Source organism: Lissotriton helveticus, chromosome 1_1 (assembly GCF_964261635.1).
Source record: "Lissotriton helveticus chromosome 1_1, aLisHel1.1, whole genome shotgun sequence".
NCBI lineage: Eukaryota > Metazoa > Chordata > Amphibia > Caudata > Salamandridae > Lissotriton > Lissotriton helveticus.
This window is the reverse complement of record NC_136057.1, coordinates 1,259,357,470-1,259,377,031: the sequence shown is the minus strand read 5'-3', so window position 1 is coordinate 1,259,377,031 and position 19,562 is coordinate 1,259,357,470. Positions and strand designations below refer to the sequence as shown.

Here is a 19,562-nt window from a genome sequence, read left to right as displayed (position 1 = left end):
TAAGGCTGCAGTTGGGAAAAGGTAGTATTTAATATATTTGAGCTTAAATGGCAGAAAACAACAAGAAACTGGCAGTTTTTTAGAAGCTGGGCGTTTCTCCATAACGGATTAAGACGTATAATTTACCTTGTTGGCAAGCCAGTAACGAGAAAAGAGTTCTGTCGGTTCTTCGGAGTGTTAGGTAGTCGAGTGAAAAGCGTGGCTAATATTATGACGTAAATGAGTCGCGTCATACAGGGGCGCCGGGCTGAATGTGGCCGTGACTAGAATGTCAACCTTTGGTAATGGAAATGGTGGGGCCACTAGTAGAAAGACTGTGCATACTCATTTAAGAGCTCGACCTGCTCATGACATGGAAGTTCACCAAGGTTGCACCTCAGGAGAGTGTGAACAATTAGTTATTATGAAGTAACATAAATTCTGTAAGGCTAGGTAGCGCGAAGAATATCTTGGGTGGGGTACTATAAAAGTCGCAATTCCAGAAGAGTATGTATTAGCTTATGTTGTTAAGGTAAAGCAAAGCACGGGTGATAGAAATGTGGATATCACATGATTATGTATCAACAAAGCAAATGTGAGACTTAACATTAGCACATGTATTTTATACAGTGTGGTCGAGTGATAATGATGCGATTGTCTGGTACTTTCGCATAACTAGGCAAAGAAAAGCAGAGAGAAAGAGAAGGATGTCATAGGATGCTTGACTATTATTAGCTTCAGTGATGCATTGAAGGAAGTGAGAAAAGTGAAAAAATTGGAAAAAAAAATTCAAAAAATGGAGGGTCCTGAAATGGCCCCTATTGATGATGATGCTTCGAGACAGATTTCACATCACTGGAGGATTGGTGAGGGCAGCGCTGCTCATATAATGACCCCAAGTGTACATTATTTATATGATGTCAATGACCCTGTGACAGAGAGGAGTCAAAATGTAGAATGAAAATCACAGATATGGTTTCATGGGCATATTCATATTTAAATAGTCTAGTATCAATTGACCCAAATTTCAAGGTTTTTGGTACTGCTCTGAAACAATTATAGGTGGCTGCTCTCAGAAATTGTTTCATGGGCATGTTTTTATACTTCAAAAGTCTAGTGTAGATTGTCTCAATTATGCAATTTATGGAAGCCGTAGTCACAACTTCCATGGTGTCTTTAGTCGTGCTGGACTCTTTATTATAGAAAAAAATGTAGCTCGCCATCAGTGTTCTGGCCGTGTTTCAGACTTTGGGTTCGCATTATCCAGATTGCTTCCTGGCGTCTCAATTTCAATTCTCGATTGCCACCTCTAGCATGAGGTTCGATCGTGTCGATACCATAGAACCTGAACTTTTTGTTGGGGCCTTGTGAAGGGCAGGTGGCCATACGAATAGCCATCGGATATCGTGCGTCCTGAGTCAAGATGGCCCGTGCATGTTCCATGATTCGTTCCTTCAGAGGTCGAATGGAGCTTCCTATGTATTGGCTGTCACAGAGACATTCAATGATGTACACTGTGTACTTAGTGTCACATGTTATGTTTGAGTTGATTTTGAAATTTTGTTTGTAGTATCCTTTGAAAGAGATAGTGTTATGTTTGGCCCAGCGGCACATGCTGCAGTACCCACATTTAAAGAAGCCTTTAGATTTCTTTGTTAGCCAATCGTTTGGTTTTGCTGTTCGTGGCATGGTAGGGCATAGTCTAGTTCTGAGGTTCTTTCCTCTGCGGTAGGTAATTTGGGGTCTGTTGGTAATCGTGTCTTTCAGTGCTCTGTCAGCCAGCAGGATCCCCCAATGTTTGTTTATGCTCTTCCGTATTGATAGGCTGATGTCATTGTAATCCAAGATTAGTCTTGCAGGTTGTTTGAGTTCGCTTTGCTTGGTTTTGTGTATCAAAGTTGTAGCTCTTTTAATGTTTTTGATCCTTCTCTTGGCTCCTTCTAAGACGGTCTTTTTGTAACCTCTTTTTGAAAAACGTTGGGTCATGTCTTCAATGCAGCGTTCAAATTCAGAGTTCTTGCTGCAGTTTCTTCTTGCTCGTATGAACTCTCCATAGGGGATGGTGTTAATTTGGTGAGCGGATGTGCACTGGTGGCATGCAGAGTTGCGTTGCAGGCTGTCTCTTTCCGAAATAGGCAGCTATGCAGGGCATTGTTCTTGATGTATATCTCTACATCAAGGAAATTTAAACTGGTATAGCTGATATTTTGTGTGAATCTCATGTCCATATGGTTGTTGTTGAGGTGTACACAGAATTCTAGGAGAGAGGCATGTGAACCTGACCAAATTAGTAAACAATCGTCTATATACCGCCCCCAGTATATTATGTTGTCAATCCATGGTTTGCCTTTGATGCCCCAGATGTATTCGGCTTCTAGGGCGCCCATATATAGGTTTGCAAAAGAGGGGGAGAATCTGGACCCCATGGCCACACCTCTTGTTTGTTTGTACCACGATTTGTCGTAGAGAAAGAAGTTGTTCATTAGGATGATGTGCATCATGGTTGACAGCATTTTGGTGTGTTCTAAGAGAGTGATGGATCTATTATTCAGGAAATTGTTGACTGCTAGTAAGCCCATTTCTGGGTTGATGGATGTATACAGAGAAACGACATCCAATGTTGCCATGATTAGATCTGTCTGCCATTCAATGTCTGTCAAGATGCTTAGGATGTGCTTGGTATCCTGGATGAAGGAAGGAAGGTTTTTTACAATTGGATTTAGAAAAATGTCCACATATTGAGCTAGTTTTTCCGTTGGGCCCCCTATTCCGGAGACAATTGGTCGACCCGGGGGGAATGTCCCCGTTTTGTGAACCTTCGGTAAGGTGTAGAAGTATGGGTAGGTTGGTCTTGTAACTCTCATGTATAGAGCCTCTTCCTCACTGATGAGGCCCTGTTCTTTCCAGTCAGTTAAATGTCTATTGATTAGTATGGTGAGCGGTCCTGTGGGGTTGTAGTCCAGTGGGCTATAGCAAGAGGTGTCTGCTAGTTGTGTGGTGATTTCGTTGTGATAGTCCGTTTTATTCATGATGACCACATTGCCACCTTTGTCAGCTTCTTTTATTGTCAGGTCATAGTCCTCGCTGAGTGTCTTTAGTGCTAGTCTTTCATCTCTAGTGAGATTGTCATTATGTCTTCTTTTCTTGTTGGAAGATTTCCTTTCTTCTTTCTCGATGTCAGCCAATACTAGGTTGTAGAAGATGTCAACTGGGTTACCACCTGGTAGAGTAGGTGTCCATTTGGACTTGTTTTTTAGACCACTGTCTATACTTTGATTGGTGTCAAGTTCTAAGTCGTTAAGGAGATTGTCGAAGGAGTTAGGAGGGTCATCAAAGTCAGTGAGGGATAGAAGAAGATGTGTAGTTTGTACATCTTTAATGGTCAGGCTGTTAAGTGATGCTTCATCGTGTTCATGTGGTAGAATGTTCTGTGGGTCTCCACTGTTAAAGAAATGTCGTTTCAGTGTTAGAGTACGGATGAATTTGAAAAGATCTATTCTGGCTCTACAGGGATCCCCTCTTTCATGAGGATTGAAGCTTAAGCCTTTGCTCAGGAGTGAGACCATGTTTGAGTTGAGTTGTGTTGTTTGCTGGACAGATTGATGATCAGTTGTGTCGCCACAAACCCTAATGATGATAAAAACTATAACGTAATTTGTATGATAGATACTGGGCTTTGTTTTGGAAAATGCACACAATTTTTGAATCCTCACTTGGTTGGCATATCAGTGTTGGCGCGATACTCAAAATCATGAATAGGCCCTGAGCATTTGGAGGTTTAGGAAAGTAATTACAGATTGCATCACAACGATACACCACTGCATGAAATGATGCTTGAACTATTTATGCGAGTTTAAAGACAAATGTCTCATCTCAATAACTTTATGTGCAGGTCATTTGTAGTGTTCTTTGGAAATTCAGCTTCTGAAGCTAAGTTGTAAGTCTGAATTCTTAGGTTTCTACACAGTACACACTGAAGTATTTTAGAGTAGAGGCACTCTATGTTCTATTGGAACACTCGTTCCTCTTAAATTAGGTTTGACAATGGCCCTGATGAATTGCCATTGATCCTACTGGACGACGACAGGCAAGAAACATGTTGACCTATTACTGCATTATTATTAGGGACATTATTTTCCTAGATGTCTCCTTGTGATTTTAAGCTTTAACATATAATACATTTTCTGGAATGGGGACCTCTAGTTAATTTTAATTTGTCAATATACCAATCTACCCTTCTCATTCAAAAATCTTCCTTATCCACATATATACAGATACTCAATTATTTGAGGTTTGTACAGGGCCTAATTAAAAAGATCTCTAGCAAAGGGCTCCCTTGGGGGCGCGTTGAGTATTGCAGGTCCAGCCCAATGAGGTACTAAGCCCAATGATCAAGCATGCCACCCGTGGGTGGGTGAGGGCTCTTGCTCTTAAAAGGGAACACTCCTTCTGACCTTGTCTGTCTTGGGCATTGAGTTAGGTTACTCTGACCTTCACACGGAACAGCACACTTTGCTATACTATTGTGATAGTGTGTGCTGGACTTGAATCGCTCTCCATCCCTCCTTCAATTGCAACTTATTTTTTTCTCTTCAGACTTTTACCTGCAGCAAGAGAGAGAAAAAACAAAAAGGGAAAAGAAAGAGGAAGAGAAAAACAGAAAAACTGTGGGAATAGCAGAAAGCAGGAATGAAAAAGAACCTGCTATAGTTGGATAAAGAAGCCAGGTGTTTTAAGGTGGAATAAAAATGTCACTGCCTTAATATTTATCAGCCCCAATATTTGTAGCATGGCCACGAGCTTCTGACCAAACTTTGGCACAGTACTTAATTTTTATAAATTAAGCACTGGCCGCAAAGGACATTACCCCTGCCATTCTAAAGACTACCAACCCGGTTGTCATCTTGAAGGGGACCATCATCATGGTGGTTCACTTCTATGTGCAAAAGGTTTAGTGGGCAGCTGCCATCGGTTTTGATGGCCATCCACCAAACTTTTATTAATTTTAGGTTTTTCAAAAACAAACTTCCCCAGGGTGTAGCCAAGCCATGCATGGAGTGAGACGTGTGCTCTGGGGTCTCCGCTCCACCGCTGCCATCTAAAGCTCACACGCCACGCTATGAGCTAGCCGACAGGCTCGAAGGTGAGAGATTGACTCCTGGAATCTACTGGGAGTCCCCTGACGCCCTGAAAATCCACTGGGGACTTCTCATGCTAGTCCTAAAATGCCGCCATCTTAGGGCTTCCTCAAAAGTCTGCACATACGGGGACACCTTTCCCCCACCATGTCCTCTCTGCTGTGAGGCCCAACTGACCGGGGGCTGGCTCTCTCCCGCGGACTCTCCTGGGACTGACGCTGAGGTGGAGGCGCTGTCTGGCAATTAGGGGCCCGGCTGGAAACCTGGTGAGGCCTAGAAACAGGCCCGAACGCCAAGACCTATGAGACTGCCCCACCGGCGCCATGTCTTAATGAAGGGTCGCTCTTACTGGCAGACCTGGTAATGACCATCCTGAGGAGCGAGCAAAGCGCTCTCTGCATCCGGCATTGTGGAGGGGCTGCAGATGGTGATCCCGAGGGCACCCTAGAGGGAGGTGGCTGAGACAGACCTGCACTAGCTATGCTTTGGGCTGGGGTTCTCCACGCTTCATGCTGCCACCGGCCCATACTGTAACAGAGACTCGCCCAGCAACGATGCTCACAGAGGTAAAAGGAATCGGCTGCAGGGATCGCGCAGCAGGGCCTCCCACACCCCTCCTTCCTCATTGGGCCCTCGGTGGGTCTCCCTTGGGGGCCTGAAGCCTGACCCCGTCTGCTTGAACTACGTGGTATGGTCTGCCCTGCGCAGCTGTCTCCCTGAACTGCCTGGTATTCTCTAAAGCAACCTGGGGGGCGATAGACGGGCCGGCCTACCTCTACTCTGCAGCCGGCCCTTGTGACAGCCCCAGCCTTACCCTCCATTTTCTCTTTGGCTTGGCACCCTCCACACCTGCCTACCATCACTGTCTCATTGCTGAGATTCCGGTGCTCCCCCCCCCCGCCCCTTGAGGCTCTTAAGCCTGCCTCTTCTGACCAAGTGACGGTCTGTGCTCTGCCCGGTGCGGCTGCATCTTGGCCCCACTACCTACCTTTAGAGGCGACCTGGAGGGGGTTGGTTGGGACCAGCTTACCTCTGCTCCGCATCCAGTCCTGTAGACGGCCTCAGCCCTTTCCCCTACATTTTCTTGCTGAATCGACGCCCTCCGCGCTACCTACCACCGCCAGGTCTCATCGTGGTGGGGACACGCATGACACCGGCTTGACGCTATTGCGAAGGGACCTATTGTAGACGGCACTGCCCTGAAGCCTTCATTGATACACATCAGGGAAACGTCATATGACTGGTCTATAATAGTTAAAGCACAACGCACCTAACGTGAGCTATCCCATGCATCATTGATAGTACTCCCCTTGACCGATTGGAATCTCTTCTGCCTAGACATTGTGTTGCGGGAGACTCAACCTTCACCATGCCACGCTCTAAACTTGGCAAATACTCTTCACCAACCCCGGCTAAACACAACTCTGTTGCCTCTCTATGGCTCAAATCCAACCCTCTGCCACCGCCTACCCCTGACCCTTTGGGTGCTTCGGCTGTTGAGGAATTGATATCGACCCCAATCACACAGGCCTTTATGACCTCTTTATTATAGTAAATCAAGAACAAAATTGGAAGGCTCAAAACCGATTTTAAAGCTTGCCTACAGGAGATCCGCCAGGACATCATGGTGACTGGGGGCTGGGTAGATGACCTTGAGCGCACAATGGATGCACAAACAGAGGCTCATGAGAGCCTGTGGCGTGGAATGACTGGACTGGAGGACCAACACATCAGCCTCCAGCAGAAGCAGGAGGACTTGGAGGACAGAAGCCGGCGTAACAACATTCGCATCAGAGGGGTTCCACGCGGTGCAGAGGGACAAGACATTATGGCTTTCACAGCTGACCTCCTGCAGATGATCAGGGCTGATGATGATGCCTCTCCTCCAGCGCTTGATAGAGCACATCGAGTCATTAGCCCATGAGGCCGTTCAGACTTCATCCCAGATATCCTCACACAAGTCCACTTCTTTTTTGGAAAAGGAAGCCATCCTGCAGTAGGTGCGCGGAGTTATGAAGCTAGTCTACAATGGCTACCCGATCCAGGTCTCTCAGGACATTGCCTTGGTCACTCTCATTAGGCGCAAAGACTTCAAGCTACAGACAAACTTTGTGATCTCCAAATCAAATAACAATGGGGTCATCCTTTTACCTGATTTTCTCCTGGGAGGGCAAAAGTCATGTCCTTCACTCGCTGAAAGACGTGTAGCAACTTCTACAAATCCCAGCAGACCCAGGAGAGGCCAGTCCCTCTTCACCACGGGCTTCTCTTAGGGAGACAACATGTCTGGAATGGTCCCTTGTCTCCCCCCAAACACAGATCTCAAGATAAGAAGCGGATCTCCTTTCAAACCAAGCAAGACATTATCAAACACTTCTGCACCATGAGCGCCCCTCATTCACCGGCCCGCAATTCTAAGACCTCGGAGTGAAGCGGGCCTGATGTGATGCCAAACTTCCCTTAAGTTTCCTATAAACAGGCCCTTACCTCTGGAGTTTTGGGGAATTTAACACAAACATTGCACTTCATCCAGTACTAACCCACTGTGTTTTATATGCCATGAATATTTTCTCTAGCCCATAGGCTCCTGAGGGGGCTCCTGCCCTGTCTAATAGCCCAGAACCCACTAACACGCCTCCTTCAGCAAATATAGGCACCCTGACAACTGGCATTTTCTGCCGTAACTCTAGAGAATGGCAACTGTTTGTAGAGGCCAATTGCCTGATTTCACCACCACCCTACTATCCCTTGTCTCTGACGGATGCATGGCTGGCTTATCCCACCACTATCAAAAGCTTGGCTGCGGTTTGCGGAGACAAATTCACCAACGTTCCCACCTACTACGCCCCCCCATGCACATAGTGCCCATCAGAGGAGTGACATCCTCAGAATGGCTCATGCTTCGACTTCAAAGCTATTCCAGGAATGGTAGTACAGCCCGCAAGCTCTTTTGGCCAAACCTTGTTACTTTTCCCCTCTTCTTCTCATCCCTGCATTGGAGGACGGGCAAGCTCGACATAGAACAACCTACTTCGCATTTCCTTTACACAGGGGACATACGTCACAAGCTACATAACCTCTACTACTCCCTCCTAGGGAGGTATTACCTTGCTATCCATGGCTCCAACACTATCTTCGATTACTTCTCATAACATTATGAACACAGCCCCACTTATCAAATTCCTCTCCCTTAAAGTTAAAGGGCTTAATTCCCCTAAGAAGAGAAAACAGGTCTGGCAATACTTGCTTATCCAGGACCCCAATATCATTTTCCTACAAGAAAAACATTTGCTATCTACAGATACCCATCTCATGGGCCACCCTAAATATCCACACCAATATTGGGCATCTGCCACCTCCAAAACAGCGGGGGTTGCAATACTAACTAAATCCAAACTGGGGAAGGTATCCCCTCGGGTGAGGGCCGGTACCTACAAATTCAAGCCCACTTGGGCATGCAACCCCTGATCCTTCTCAATATCTATGTGCTAATCAGACACAGGATACCTTCCTGGGATTTCTACTAAGAGACCATCTGGGCTCCCCAGAGGGATATGTGATACTTGGGGGTGACTTCAACATGGTCTGGGATCCAGATATGGATCGCAGTGCCGCTACATACCAGGGTTCTGGGGCAATGTTGGCTGCCCTAAAGAGGGATCTTACGGACCTAGGCTTAGTGGATGCCTGGAGATACCAATCCCCAGACACTCGCGATTACATCTTCTTCTCACTTGTACGCCGCCCCTACTCACGAATTGATTACTGTCTCTTCTCTCACTTATAAAATCCTTGTAATCAGCCGCTATTTCTGATATATCCATATTGGATTACGCCCATGTGGCAGTGACTTTCCGTGTCCCGGATAGACAACATGACATCCCCCGCAAATAGCGCATCCCACCCAATATCTTATGGGATCCAGTAGCTCTAGCTGAGATTTGCCAAGAGATATCGACATTCTTTGATGCAAATGTTCCCCCAAACCGCACAAGACCATGAGATGGGAAACATGCGATTGGACGCATTTAATGCGACCAATCGTGAAGCTATCTCCTCCACTGCTATTGCCCGCTCTCGTGAAGCCTGACTGGGTGAAACTAACCTACCTAACGACATTAAGGCCCTAGAATCCATAAACCACATATCACCTCAAAAGAGCACAAGAAATGCCTCGCCATGCTACGGGGTCAGCTGAGGCTGCATCGTACTACTAGGGTGGAACAAGCACTTATGTCACTCAAACAGAAATGTTTTACCGGGGGATAAGGTGGGGGCAACCCTAGCACGTTGCCTTCGAGCCCAACAACTAAAGCCCAAATCTCCAAAATTAAATACTCAGATAACACTTGGGCTACGACTGAACGAGACAAATGTCAAGCCTTCTCTGAGTTTTACACTGAGCTATACACTACCACTACTCATGCACCCGAGGAGATTACTTCTTTCCTCATTACATGCCCCTGGGAACCCATCAACCCCCAACATGTGAAACTACTAGACGACCCAATCACCTAACTTGAGCTGCGTCCGGCATTAAAACAACTTCCCAGTCACCTTCTACTGCATCTTCCTCCCCCAGATCTAAGATCATCTTCTTCACTTTTTTAATCTATTTTCTGAAACAACAGGGCTTACTCCCACAATGTCAGAAGCTGAGGTGGTTCTCATCCCCAAAGCTGGGAAGGACTTATCTCTGTGTACCTCCTGTGATCCTATTACTCTACTTAACACGGAAGCTAAAATCTATACCAAGATACTGGCGAACCGTCTTGAGCCCTACCTCCTGGGACTGATAGACCCGGATCATGTGGGGTTTATCGGCCACCATTAGGGAGCAGACAATATCCAACACATCGCTAACTTCATTAAAAAGGTCCAACATCGAGATATCCCAGCTTGCCTGGTGTCCCTCAATGCAGAAAAAGCCTTTGACCACATCGCCTAGCAATTTTTGTGTGCAGTACTACATTAGATAGGTCTAAGTCAGGCAATGATCTCAAAATTAATGGCCCCTACACCTCTCCCACAGAGCGGTTCTGTATCAATGGACAACTCACACCCCCAACTTCGGTACACAGGGGCACCAGACAGGGATGCTCACTCTCCCCTCTCCTTTTCGCCTTAGCAGTGGAACCTCTAGCTATTGCTATACGCCAGTTGCCAGATATAATGGGCCTTCCATTTGGAGGCCACGACCACAAAGTATCACAGTTTGCAGACGATTTCATGCTGTCACTCATTACTCCTGCTACCTCTATTCTGACGTTAGCTTCACTCCTTCACGCTTTTGAACTAGCCTCAGCTTTTAAGATTGAAATGGCCAAGTCCAAACTCTAAACTTTACCCTCCCTACTCCTGAGATACAACAACTTCAATCTCACACCTCCTTAGATTGGTCGGGAAACTCAATTCAATACCTAGCCCCTTAACTTGACCCCGTCCCTCTCCTCCTGGTCCTAGTACCACTGGCCGACATGTAGACGAGAAGTCCAGGAAGAACTACACTGCCGGAAAAAACTCCCAATCTCTTGGATGGGTTGCCTCAATGCGGTCAGAATGACTGCCTAAAATACTCTACCTCTTTCAAACCCTGCCCACACCCATTCCCCGGGTAGACATTCAAAGCCTCCACCGTGACTTAACCTCTTTCATATGGGGAAAAGGTTGCCCTTGTTATTTGAACAAATTGCTTATGTTGCCCCGGGATTGTGGCGGCCTCACTTGCCCTAACCTTCTTGAATACTATTGGGCATCTCATCTTCGATATATATCAGAATGGGTGGTTCGGGAGAGTGAAAAGCACTGGTTCCACATGGATCAGGCAGTCACATGCAGGCCCCTGTGGGACCTGGCTTGGCTTTCTAGAACAGCGTGGCCCCTTAGCGCAAACATAGCAAACACACGAAAACAGTCCTTGAAATCTAGGACATACCCTGAGGCCTGACATCTTTCCCCTCCCCCAACACACCCATTACCCGAAACCCCATGTTCCCACCAGCTTTACAAACACAAGCATTCCCATCCTGGAGCCAGGGAGAATGCTGCATCATACGGGACCTATTTGAGGGTGACACTTTTAAAACTTTCGTACAATGCAAACAATCCTTCCATGTTACTGAATCCGATAGACTAGAGTATTAGCAACTTTGCCACTGGTTGCTTACTCCCAAATATGCTCTAGAAACCACTAGACCGCTTCGAGTCCCTGTTCTGAACCATTGAGGGCACCCGCTGCCTAATGGCCCATACACATCGTGTACTACAACACTCACAACCCAATCACCACCACACTTTTCAAAAGTAATGGGCAGCTGACACTGGGGAAGAGGTGTCTCCCACAAAACTGGGAACCACTATGGTGTGACATCCCCAGAATTTATAGGAGCATTCCCCAACGCGAATCAGCATACAAGCTAATGACGCAATGGTACTACACCCCTGCATGGCTACAGAAAATGCTCCCTACCCTGTCTCCTCTCTGCTGGAGATCCCAAACATCTGATGATCATGTCTGCTCTTAACGATGTTTTGGAAAGCAGTCCTAAGTCATATCAAAGACACAGTGGGGTTCCCTATACCAAACTCACCCCTGGTGACCTTACTGGGTATAAGACCAACTCAACTCAAAGCCATCACACATTCCGACTGGCGCCTTACCGTGCAGATGCTGGGAGCAGCAAGACTATCCATTGCACTCCTGTGGCACAAAAACTTCTCCCCCTCCGATCTCTGCATGGTTATTGTATCTATTGCATGTCCTGGCAATGGAATTACTGACAGCCCGGCTTACTCACACAGACACTAAATTCACACACACTTGGCAACCCCTTATCCACCATTTCCTCCAAATAGAAAACTCCAGCTAAACCCCTCTAGACTGCGAGCCCTCCAACTTTTTGAGGATTCCCTCTTGCCATACTCCAGAGACAACACTCAAGTGGACCCCTCGACATATGTACCTGAGAGTAGCCCCCCTCCAATTAAATGCTAATCACAGTAGGAGTGATTGCTCCCCAAGGCTGCCCCCCTCCTATCACCACTAATTTGACCCCCCCCATTCACTTCCTTGCTTACCCTTTGTTTTCCCAAGTTTTTCCTTTCCTTTTCACGTGTTTCTTCATTTAGCCATCATATGAAACACATTTATCAGAGGGTGCCGAAGCCACCCCAGCCTCTCGGGGGCTACATTGGGCTCCCTATTGCAGCAGACCTTATAATTCAGGATGTATATGTATTGCTTAATATGTATGTTTTTTTACATAAGGCATCTCTCTACTCTATATATAACTCAGGACGCCTCATACCTGTACATTCTCCAAGCTGTATTCATTATTCGAGATCCTGTGTACGTTCGCAGTTATCTTAGGAAACTATTGGGCATATTATCAATAGACGGCGATAAATATCGCAAAGCGCGCTTAGCGCTTTTTTTACTTATCGCCATCTATTGCTGGAATTTATAGCCCAGTTAGTGCGTTATTAACAAAGCGTATCACCGGGGCGATGAAAATTCCAGCGATAGCGGGGAAATTGCAGTTTTCCAGTGAACAATGCTGATTTTCCAGCGAAGTTCCATGTAAAACGGCGATATCCTTGATCGATATCCTTGATGATAGGGCCTGTGGTCTTAGCCACACACTCCACCCCCCATGTTAGGTATGCCTTAGTCTGGAATTTAACAGACATTAGATTCCAGCGTTAAGGCATAGTTAACGCGATTTCAAATATTGCTACCCCTCGTTAATAATATCGCGAAGATGGGTTAGCAAAATGTTCCCATGAAGTTTTGTCAGGCACGCCTCCTTTGCATCTCATTAATGATGCGATGCGAGGCATGCTGACAACGGGCGCTAAGACAAGGAAACACGCAGTAGCGTGTCCTTGTTAATAAAGTGATAATAATATCGCTGCTTTTCACCCGAAAACGGATGCTAGAGCTGCGATAATGTTATCGCCAGCCCTTGATAATATGCCCCGATATTGTATATGATGAAGCGTGTCCTTTCTAACAAATCTAGCCTGCATTCTCTTGATGAAGTGTTTTTTCTACCCTGCATGTATTTTTTGATGTCCGATACTTGCATACTGCATACATTGCATATATTGTTTGATGCCCTATGTATTTACGCTGCCTACTTACTCGCTTATACTGAGTATGTTGAGGCTTGTATTATTTAAAATAATTTCAATAAACAGATTTGAAAATAAAACAACAAACTCCCAGAGGACGTTTGTTTTTGAAAAACAGAAAAACTAACCGCCCCCACACCGTAGGAGTATTATGCCCAGGTGTGGGGGCCTTATTGTTTTTTTATATCCCTCCAGATTTTTCCTGGCAGTGATAGGCAGAAAAAAAGAACATTAAACCATTCACCCTAAGCAGGACAGGAAGTGTAGTGTGCGTCATTCAACAGCCTCTACTCCATCAGGTCACTGGAGGGGTTCCTCCATCGAAGGAGCCAATGGCAGCTCAGTCCACAGAAAATCTGCCTGTCTAAATGAAACAGGCGAACCAAGAGTTTGGCCTAGCTCTAAATCATGCCCTAAGTTTCCTGGTAATATTACAAACCCCAGATTTAGAATTTTAGCAGGGAGAAGGTGGATATTTGTTGGCATTCACTTTTTGCTGACACATCAATTTATTACAAGAGTGGCTGCTACCAGCCACTTGAAATACATTATATGTATGTTATTTGGTGTCTGTAGTTCGATCCTTTTAGAATTGGAGCACAGATGAGTTGTAAAAGGTGTCCCAAAGAAGGTGCAGTGGTGAATATAGAAACCCTATGTTAAGGAGTTTTTCCTTTTGGACTAAAGTTTTTGTATTGTATTTTCGCTATTATCGCTCGAAGAGCTGCACCAGGTAGGTATTTCATGTATTTGTGGCTATTTGTGTTCGACATTTTATAATGATTTATCATTAACCGCATATTAATAATCGGGGGGCGTTATTTACTGAGAATTCTCTAGAGAAGAGCTTATATGAAAAAGAACAAATATGGCAATGTTTTGCATACTATTGGAAACACATGAAATCTATTGGTGCTGCTGTAAATGTATACATTCTTGTACCGCCAGTTAATCTGCAAAGAAAACTACATCCCTATCATGCTATTTATTTATGTGCAGATCTAGACATCATGAACCGGGCATGGAGGGCTCCGGAGTCTGCATGTAGCTTGGAGAGAATAAGCAGGCTGCAGAGAGGCACACAATCAAAACACACATCAGAGATATAAATTAGCAAGACAGGAAATGTTCACATGTACAAAATGCATTGCAAGCATTATAGAAGGTAATAGGCATTGCTTGCAATATTAAGATATATTAAGCCAATGAAAAAAAACCTGCAGCAGTGAAAAACAAAAAAAATGTAATCTATATAATGCATCTATGAAATGGAAATTTTAATAGGTGATGGGTCTGTGCACTTTTAAAATGTAAAATAGTTCCTAATTTCTGGCAATACGAGCCTTCTATAGGAGGAATGATACAGCAAACAGTCATTAGCATATTGTGACAATGCCCGCACCTATGCATATTTTAAACAACAGGCAACAATAGTTCAGGCAGCTCGGCATCAAGCCACATTTAACAAGCATTTGCAATGCAATAGGTCTCGCATTATTTAAGTTTGAGCTATTATTATTGTAAATGGCAATGTTTTTTGCTTTATGCTATAGTTTTCTTATGTACATAAAAAGCTACATATAAAGTATTTGTTGTTAAAATTATTTATGCAGTATTTAAAGGCAAGCATTACCGCCTTCGGGTAAAGTCCGCGCTATATAAAAATGCATAAATACATAAAAAAATAAATACCGCCTTCGGGTAAAGTCTGCGCTATATAAAAATGCATAATTAAATAAATAAATACATACCGCAAAACATCCTCGTTACTCTGCCGGCCTGCGACCAGGAAGTCAGGCAGGCCGGCGCGACACCCGGAAACAGGAAGTAGGAGGGCGGGAGCCTACCCCGCCTCCCACGGAAGAGCCGCGATTGGAGCCGTGTTGGGAGCAGGGAGCACCGGAGCAGGCAGGAGCCTACCCTGCGCCCCGGTGCCGAAGGAGGGAAGAAGAGTCCTGCTGCCGGGCCTTGCAGCTGAGGAGAGGAAGCCGGTGAGTGCGTTGCTGAGCGGCGGGCGGGCGGAGGGAGAGGAGCATGTAGGCGCGGGGGGGGCGGCCTGTGTATGTGTGTGTATGTGTGTGCGTGCGTGTGTGTATGTGTCTTGGAGTGCGTGTGTGTGACTGTGGGGGAGGGGGTGTGTGTGTGAGCGAGTGTCTGTCTGCGACGTGTGTGTGTGTGTGTGTGTCTGTGTCTGTGTGCATGCATGCATGCGCGGTAGGCTGGGAGGGCGGCGCATGCGCAGTAGGCTGGGAGGGCGGCGCAGGACGGAACGTGCGCGTTCGCGCAGCCAAATCCGAATGCTGAAAATCGTGCCAGTTTTGTGTCCCTCATTCCCCGGCATCAGCCGCCTATAAGTCTCCGTCCCTGTTCCAGGGCGAGACCTAAAAAGGATTCATGTTGTTTCACATTTAGGAAAAGGTATGTGTATAGGGAGCGTACAAGGGCAGATTTACTAGTTGGGGGTCATGACAAAGGCAGAATAATGGCTTCTCTATGATGTACCTGTTCAATAAAAGACCTTTAGGCAGGGCCACTGGAATTATGCGTTTATGGGATTCTACGTCCGCTGCGTTTTTTGGTATAATTATGAATTTTCCGAATTTGCCACCTAAATCATCTGCAGGATAATCTGCATACTTTAATAAAAAAAAACTGTTTGTATCTCAAACCGATCAAAGTTATTAAAACGTTGCAAAATGTGTTTGCGCACAGTGGGAGGCCCTTCGCAAAGGTGCTCATCTTTTCTTATTTCTGTATGTGGCTGCTATACTGGTACTAATGGCACAAAATCTTTATGACAGTATTTCCATGTATTGAAATGACAAAAGAATGCAGTAATGCTATCAAAAAATGTGCTGCATTATACCGCATAATTTACCTTGTCTTGTCGCATAATTTAGTCAACCCTGCCACATAGTTTGGTGCTCTCCTGCCTCATAATTCTAGTGACCCTGCCTTTAGGTGAGGAAACACATGGCCTGCTGTAACTGAAAGGGGAGCGAGTCATAGATCGTAGGTGCACAGCACAAGAACGAATACAAAATGAATCCAAAAGCTCTTCTGCAGAAAAGATTTGCATAATTGTAGTATGAATGCAGTCTATAGGCTGCAAAATGCATGGTTGAGCTTCAACTAATCATAGGGGTTAGAAGCTTTTCTTAGGTGTAGGTAAAGATGTCATACATATTTTTGATAAAATAACACCAACACTAAACTGTTTAACAGACATAAAATCAAAAAACTAGTATGTACTTGGTTGTACTTACAAGTTACTGTTGGCTGCGCCAATATCACAGTCACAGGAAGTGCACGCTTGTAACATGTTGCCCAAACCCCAGTAACCTGGCTGAAAAAATGAAAAACAAAATTCTTTTTCAGTTCTAGTGGTGAGAAACAATGTACATAGCAATATGAAAGCGAACCATTGAAAAAGCTGAAAAAGCTCAGTCACTGATGCTGAATTAAATTATCATAGAAACTAAGTGGATCAGGAGTAGATTTAGGGCTAATTCCTAAAGCTGATTTCGAAGAGTTACCTTGTAATTAAGTTGGAATTCTTCAGTGAGTCATTCAAGCCTGGCGAAAGTAACAACTTTCGCTCAAACATTTGTACATTTGACCCAGACAGCCCGCCTGTTGCACAGATCAGAAAACTTCTATTTATCATCCCAATTCTTGCTTTCAAATACATTTCTCTGACCACAGTTCAGTTAAATTAGAATCTGCCTTCTTCACCAGCACAGTGCTTTTCTTTTATTCTTTGTGCTGCCGCTCAGTGCGAGCCAGAGCTTAGTTTGTAAAACAAATATATGCCTGTTCTCTAGTCAGAAGGCCACTTCCACTTGCACTGCCCATTGCCGCTGTCAATTAGAGTAACAGCATAACTAATAAGTCACACTCCTACACGTGTGACAATTCTGACATTTTCAGGAACCCTAAAGTTAAAAGAATGGTTTTGGCAGCAGGTATTAGTCATTCTTAATGGATATTAAATTAATAAACAACAGTTGTTGTGCTTGCCTCTGAATAAAAAAAACAGTGCCAGCTTGTGGCAGACTGTCATAAGTACCGGTGCTGACAATTAAGTGCTGGTGTCGAGCACCGGAAACCACTGTCTCAAATTAAGCATTGAATGCTACCGGTCATTATCCGCTCTTTACCAAACTGTAAATTCCAGCCTGATAGTATATGCGCAGTAGTGTCACCACTGTTGTAGTCACTGCAAAACCAGTAATTAATGTCCTATTACTTACCGGTAATCTTCATTACTCCGGGTCCCGTAGTCCTCGACACCTTCATTAACTAAATGAGATATTCCATCTCGCTGACAGAAAAAAAGAAGAAGGAATGCTGGACCTACCCTCCCCCTCCCGCCGGGAGTACATAAGCGTACAGGTCCCAGCATTCCCTCTGAAATACCAAGCCAAGGATGAAGGGCGGCAGTCCGGGAGGGAGGGAGGGAACCCATGAAGGTGTCGAGGACTACGGGACCCGGAGTAATGAAGATTACCGGTAAGTAATAGGACATTACCCCCAGGTCCCTCCGTCCTCGACACCTTCATTAACTAAATGAGAAATACCCAAGCAAACCCCGGCATTCATCCCAAAAAAAGACAACAAACCACAAGGACAGCAAGGAAACCCAGAGAATTATTGAGAAAACAGAAATCATGGGCGAACACAACCCAACACCCCCAAACCAAAACCACCCTCATCACCCGGCAAAATGAGAAGGCGGTAATGCCTGATGAAAGTATTGGAAGAAGCCCAATTGGCTGTCCTACAAATCTCAGCGAGAGGGACACCCCAGACCTCAGCCCAAGAGGCCACCACCCCCCTCGTAGAACGACCCTGAACACCCCCCGGAGAAGGGGACCCAGAAAGAGAGTAGGCCAAGGAAATGACCTGCTTCAGCCAGCGACCTATAGACACAGTGGAAGCCCTGCGCCCACGGGAAGAAGCCCCAAAGGAAACAAAAAGTGAATCAGTCACACGAAAGGCCGCCGCTTGCTCAAGGTAAACGCGCAAAGCCCTGCACACATCCAACAAGGACGAACAGGGACCACCGGGGGAATCCAGAACAGAGCCCAACGCAGGCAAGACCAACTCCTGGCACCTGTGAAACTGAGAAGCGACCTTAGGCACGAAGGACGAATCAAGGCGAAGCACCACCCAACCCTCTGAAAAGGACAAGAAAGGCTCACGCGCCATCAAGGCCCCTAACTCGCCAATGCGATGAGCAGAGGTGATGGCCACCAGAAAAACAACTTTCAAGGTAACGAACTTCAAGTCCACCTCCGACAAAGGCTCAAAAGGAGGACCAATCAAAGCCCAAAGGACCAAGGGCAAATCCCACAGGGGAACGGAAGGCCGGGACGAGAAAGAGAAAAACTGCGGAGCAGACGAGAAACCAAGTCCTCACCATCCGAAAGGTTACCCCACGGGGAACAAAACGCCCGAACATCCGCCCACTGAGCACGCAAAGTGGACACAGCCCAACCCTTCTCGAAACCTTTCCACAAAAACTGAAGCAAAGCCTGCAAAGAACAGTGCAAAGGGGAAAGGCTCAACGCCGAACACCAACGACTGAAGTTACCCCAATGCCGATCATAAGACCTGAGGGTAGAAGGCCGACGGGAACCCTGAAGAGCCACCGCTAAATGTTCCGGGAAACCTCGCCGCCGCCACCCCTGCCTCTCAACCTCCACACCGACAGCCGCAACCGGAGAAGAGACAGGGAAGGGGAGGACCGCAAGGGAGACGGGGACAGGGGGAGAAACCAAGGGCCCCGCACAGCCAAAAGATGAACCGTCGGAAACCACAACCTCCGAGGCCAAAAGGGCAGAACCACAACCACCTCCCGATCTTCCAGACACAGGCGGGACAGAAACCGGGGAATCAGCGCCAGCGGAGGAAAGGCATATAGCAGGCTGGACGGCCAATGAACCGACAGGGCATCCAACCCCCAACAACCCTCCTGCAGAAACCGGGAGCAGAAGCGGGGAAGCTCCGCATTGTGCCGGGAGGCAAAGAGGTCCAGAAAGGGGCGCCCAAACCTCCCGCACACAAGCCGAAACGCAACTTGGGTGAGAGACAACTCCAAAGTACACAGAAAGCAGCAACTTGGGGCATCCGCCGCACAGTTGTCCACTCCCCTGATATGAATCGCAGTCAGAGACAGCAGATGACCCTCTGCCCAACAGAACAGGGGAATGACCACCGCGTTCAGGGAGGCCGAACGGACCCCGCCTTGATGATTGAGATAGGCCACAGCCACCATATTGTCCAACCTCACCAGAACGTTCCTGCCGA

The 19,562-nt window shown here is 46.2% G+C and overlaps 1 protein-coding gene across 1 annotated transcript in view; it reads right to left on the bottom strand.

Annotated features, from left to right (window-relative positions):
- Nucleotides 1-19,562, bottom strand: part of LOC144822490 (laminin subunit beta-4-like) — a 500,129-nt gene that overhangs the window by 148,286 nt on the left and 332,281 nt on the right. Inside the window, exon 12 of the mRNA XM_078680103.1 lies at nt 16,517-16,596. Within this exon, the coding sequence (XP_078536229.1) occupies nt 16,517-16,596 (80 nt within the window). The remainder of the gene's footprint in view (nt 1-16,516; nt 16,597-19,562) is intronic.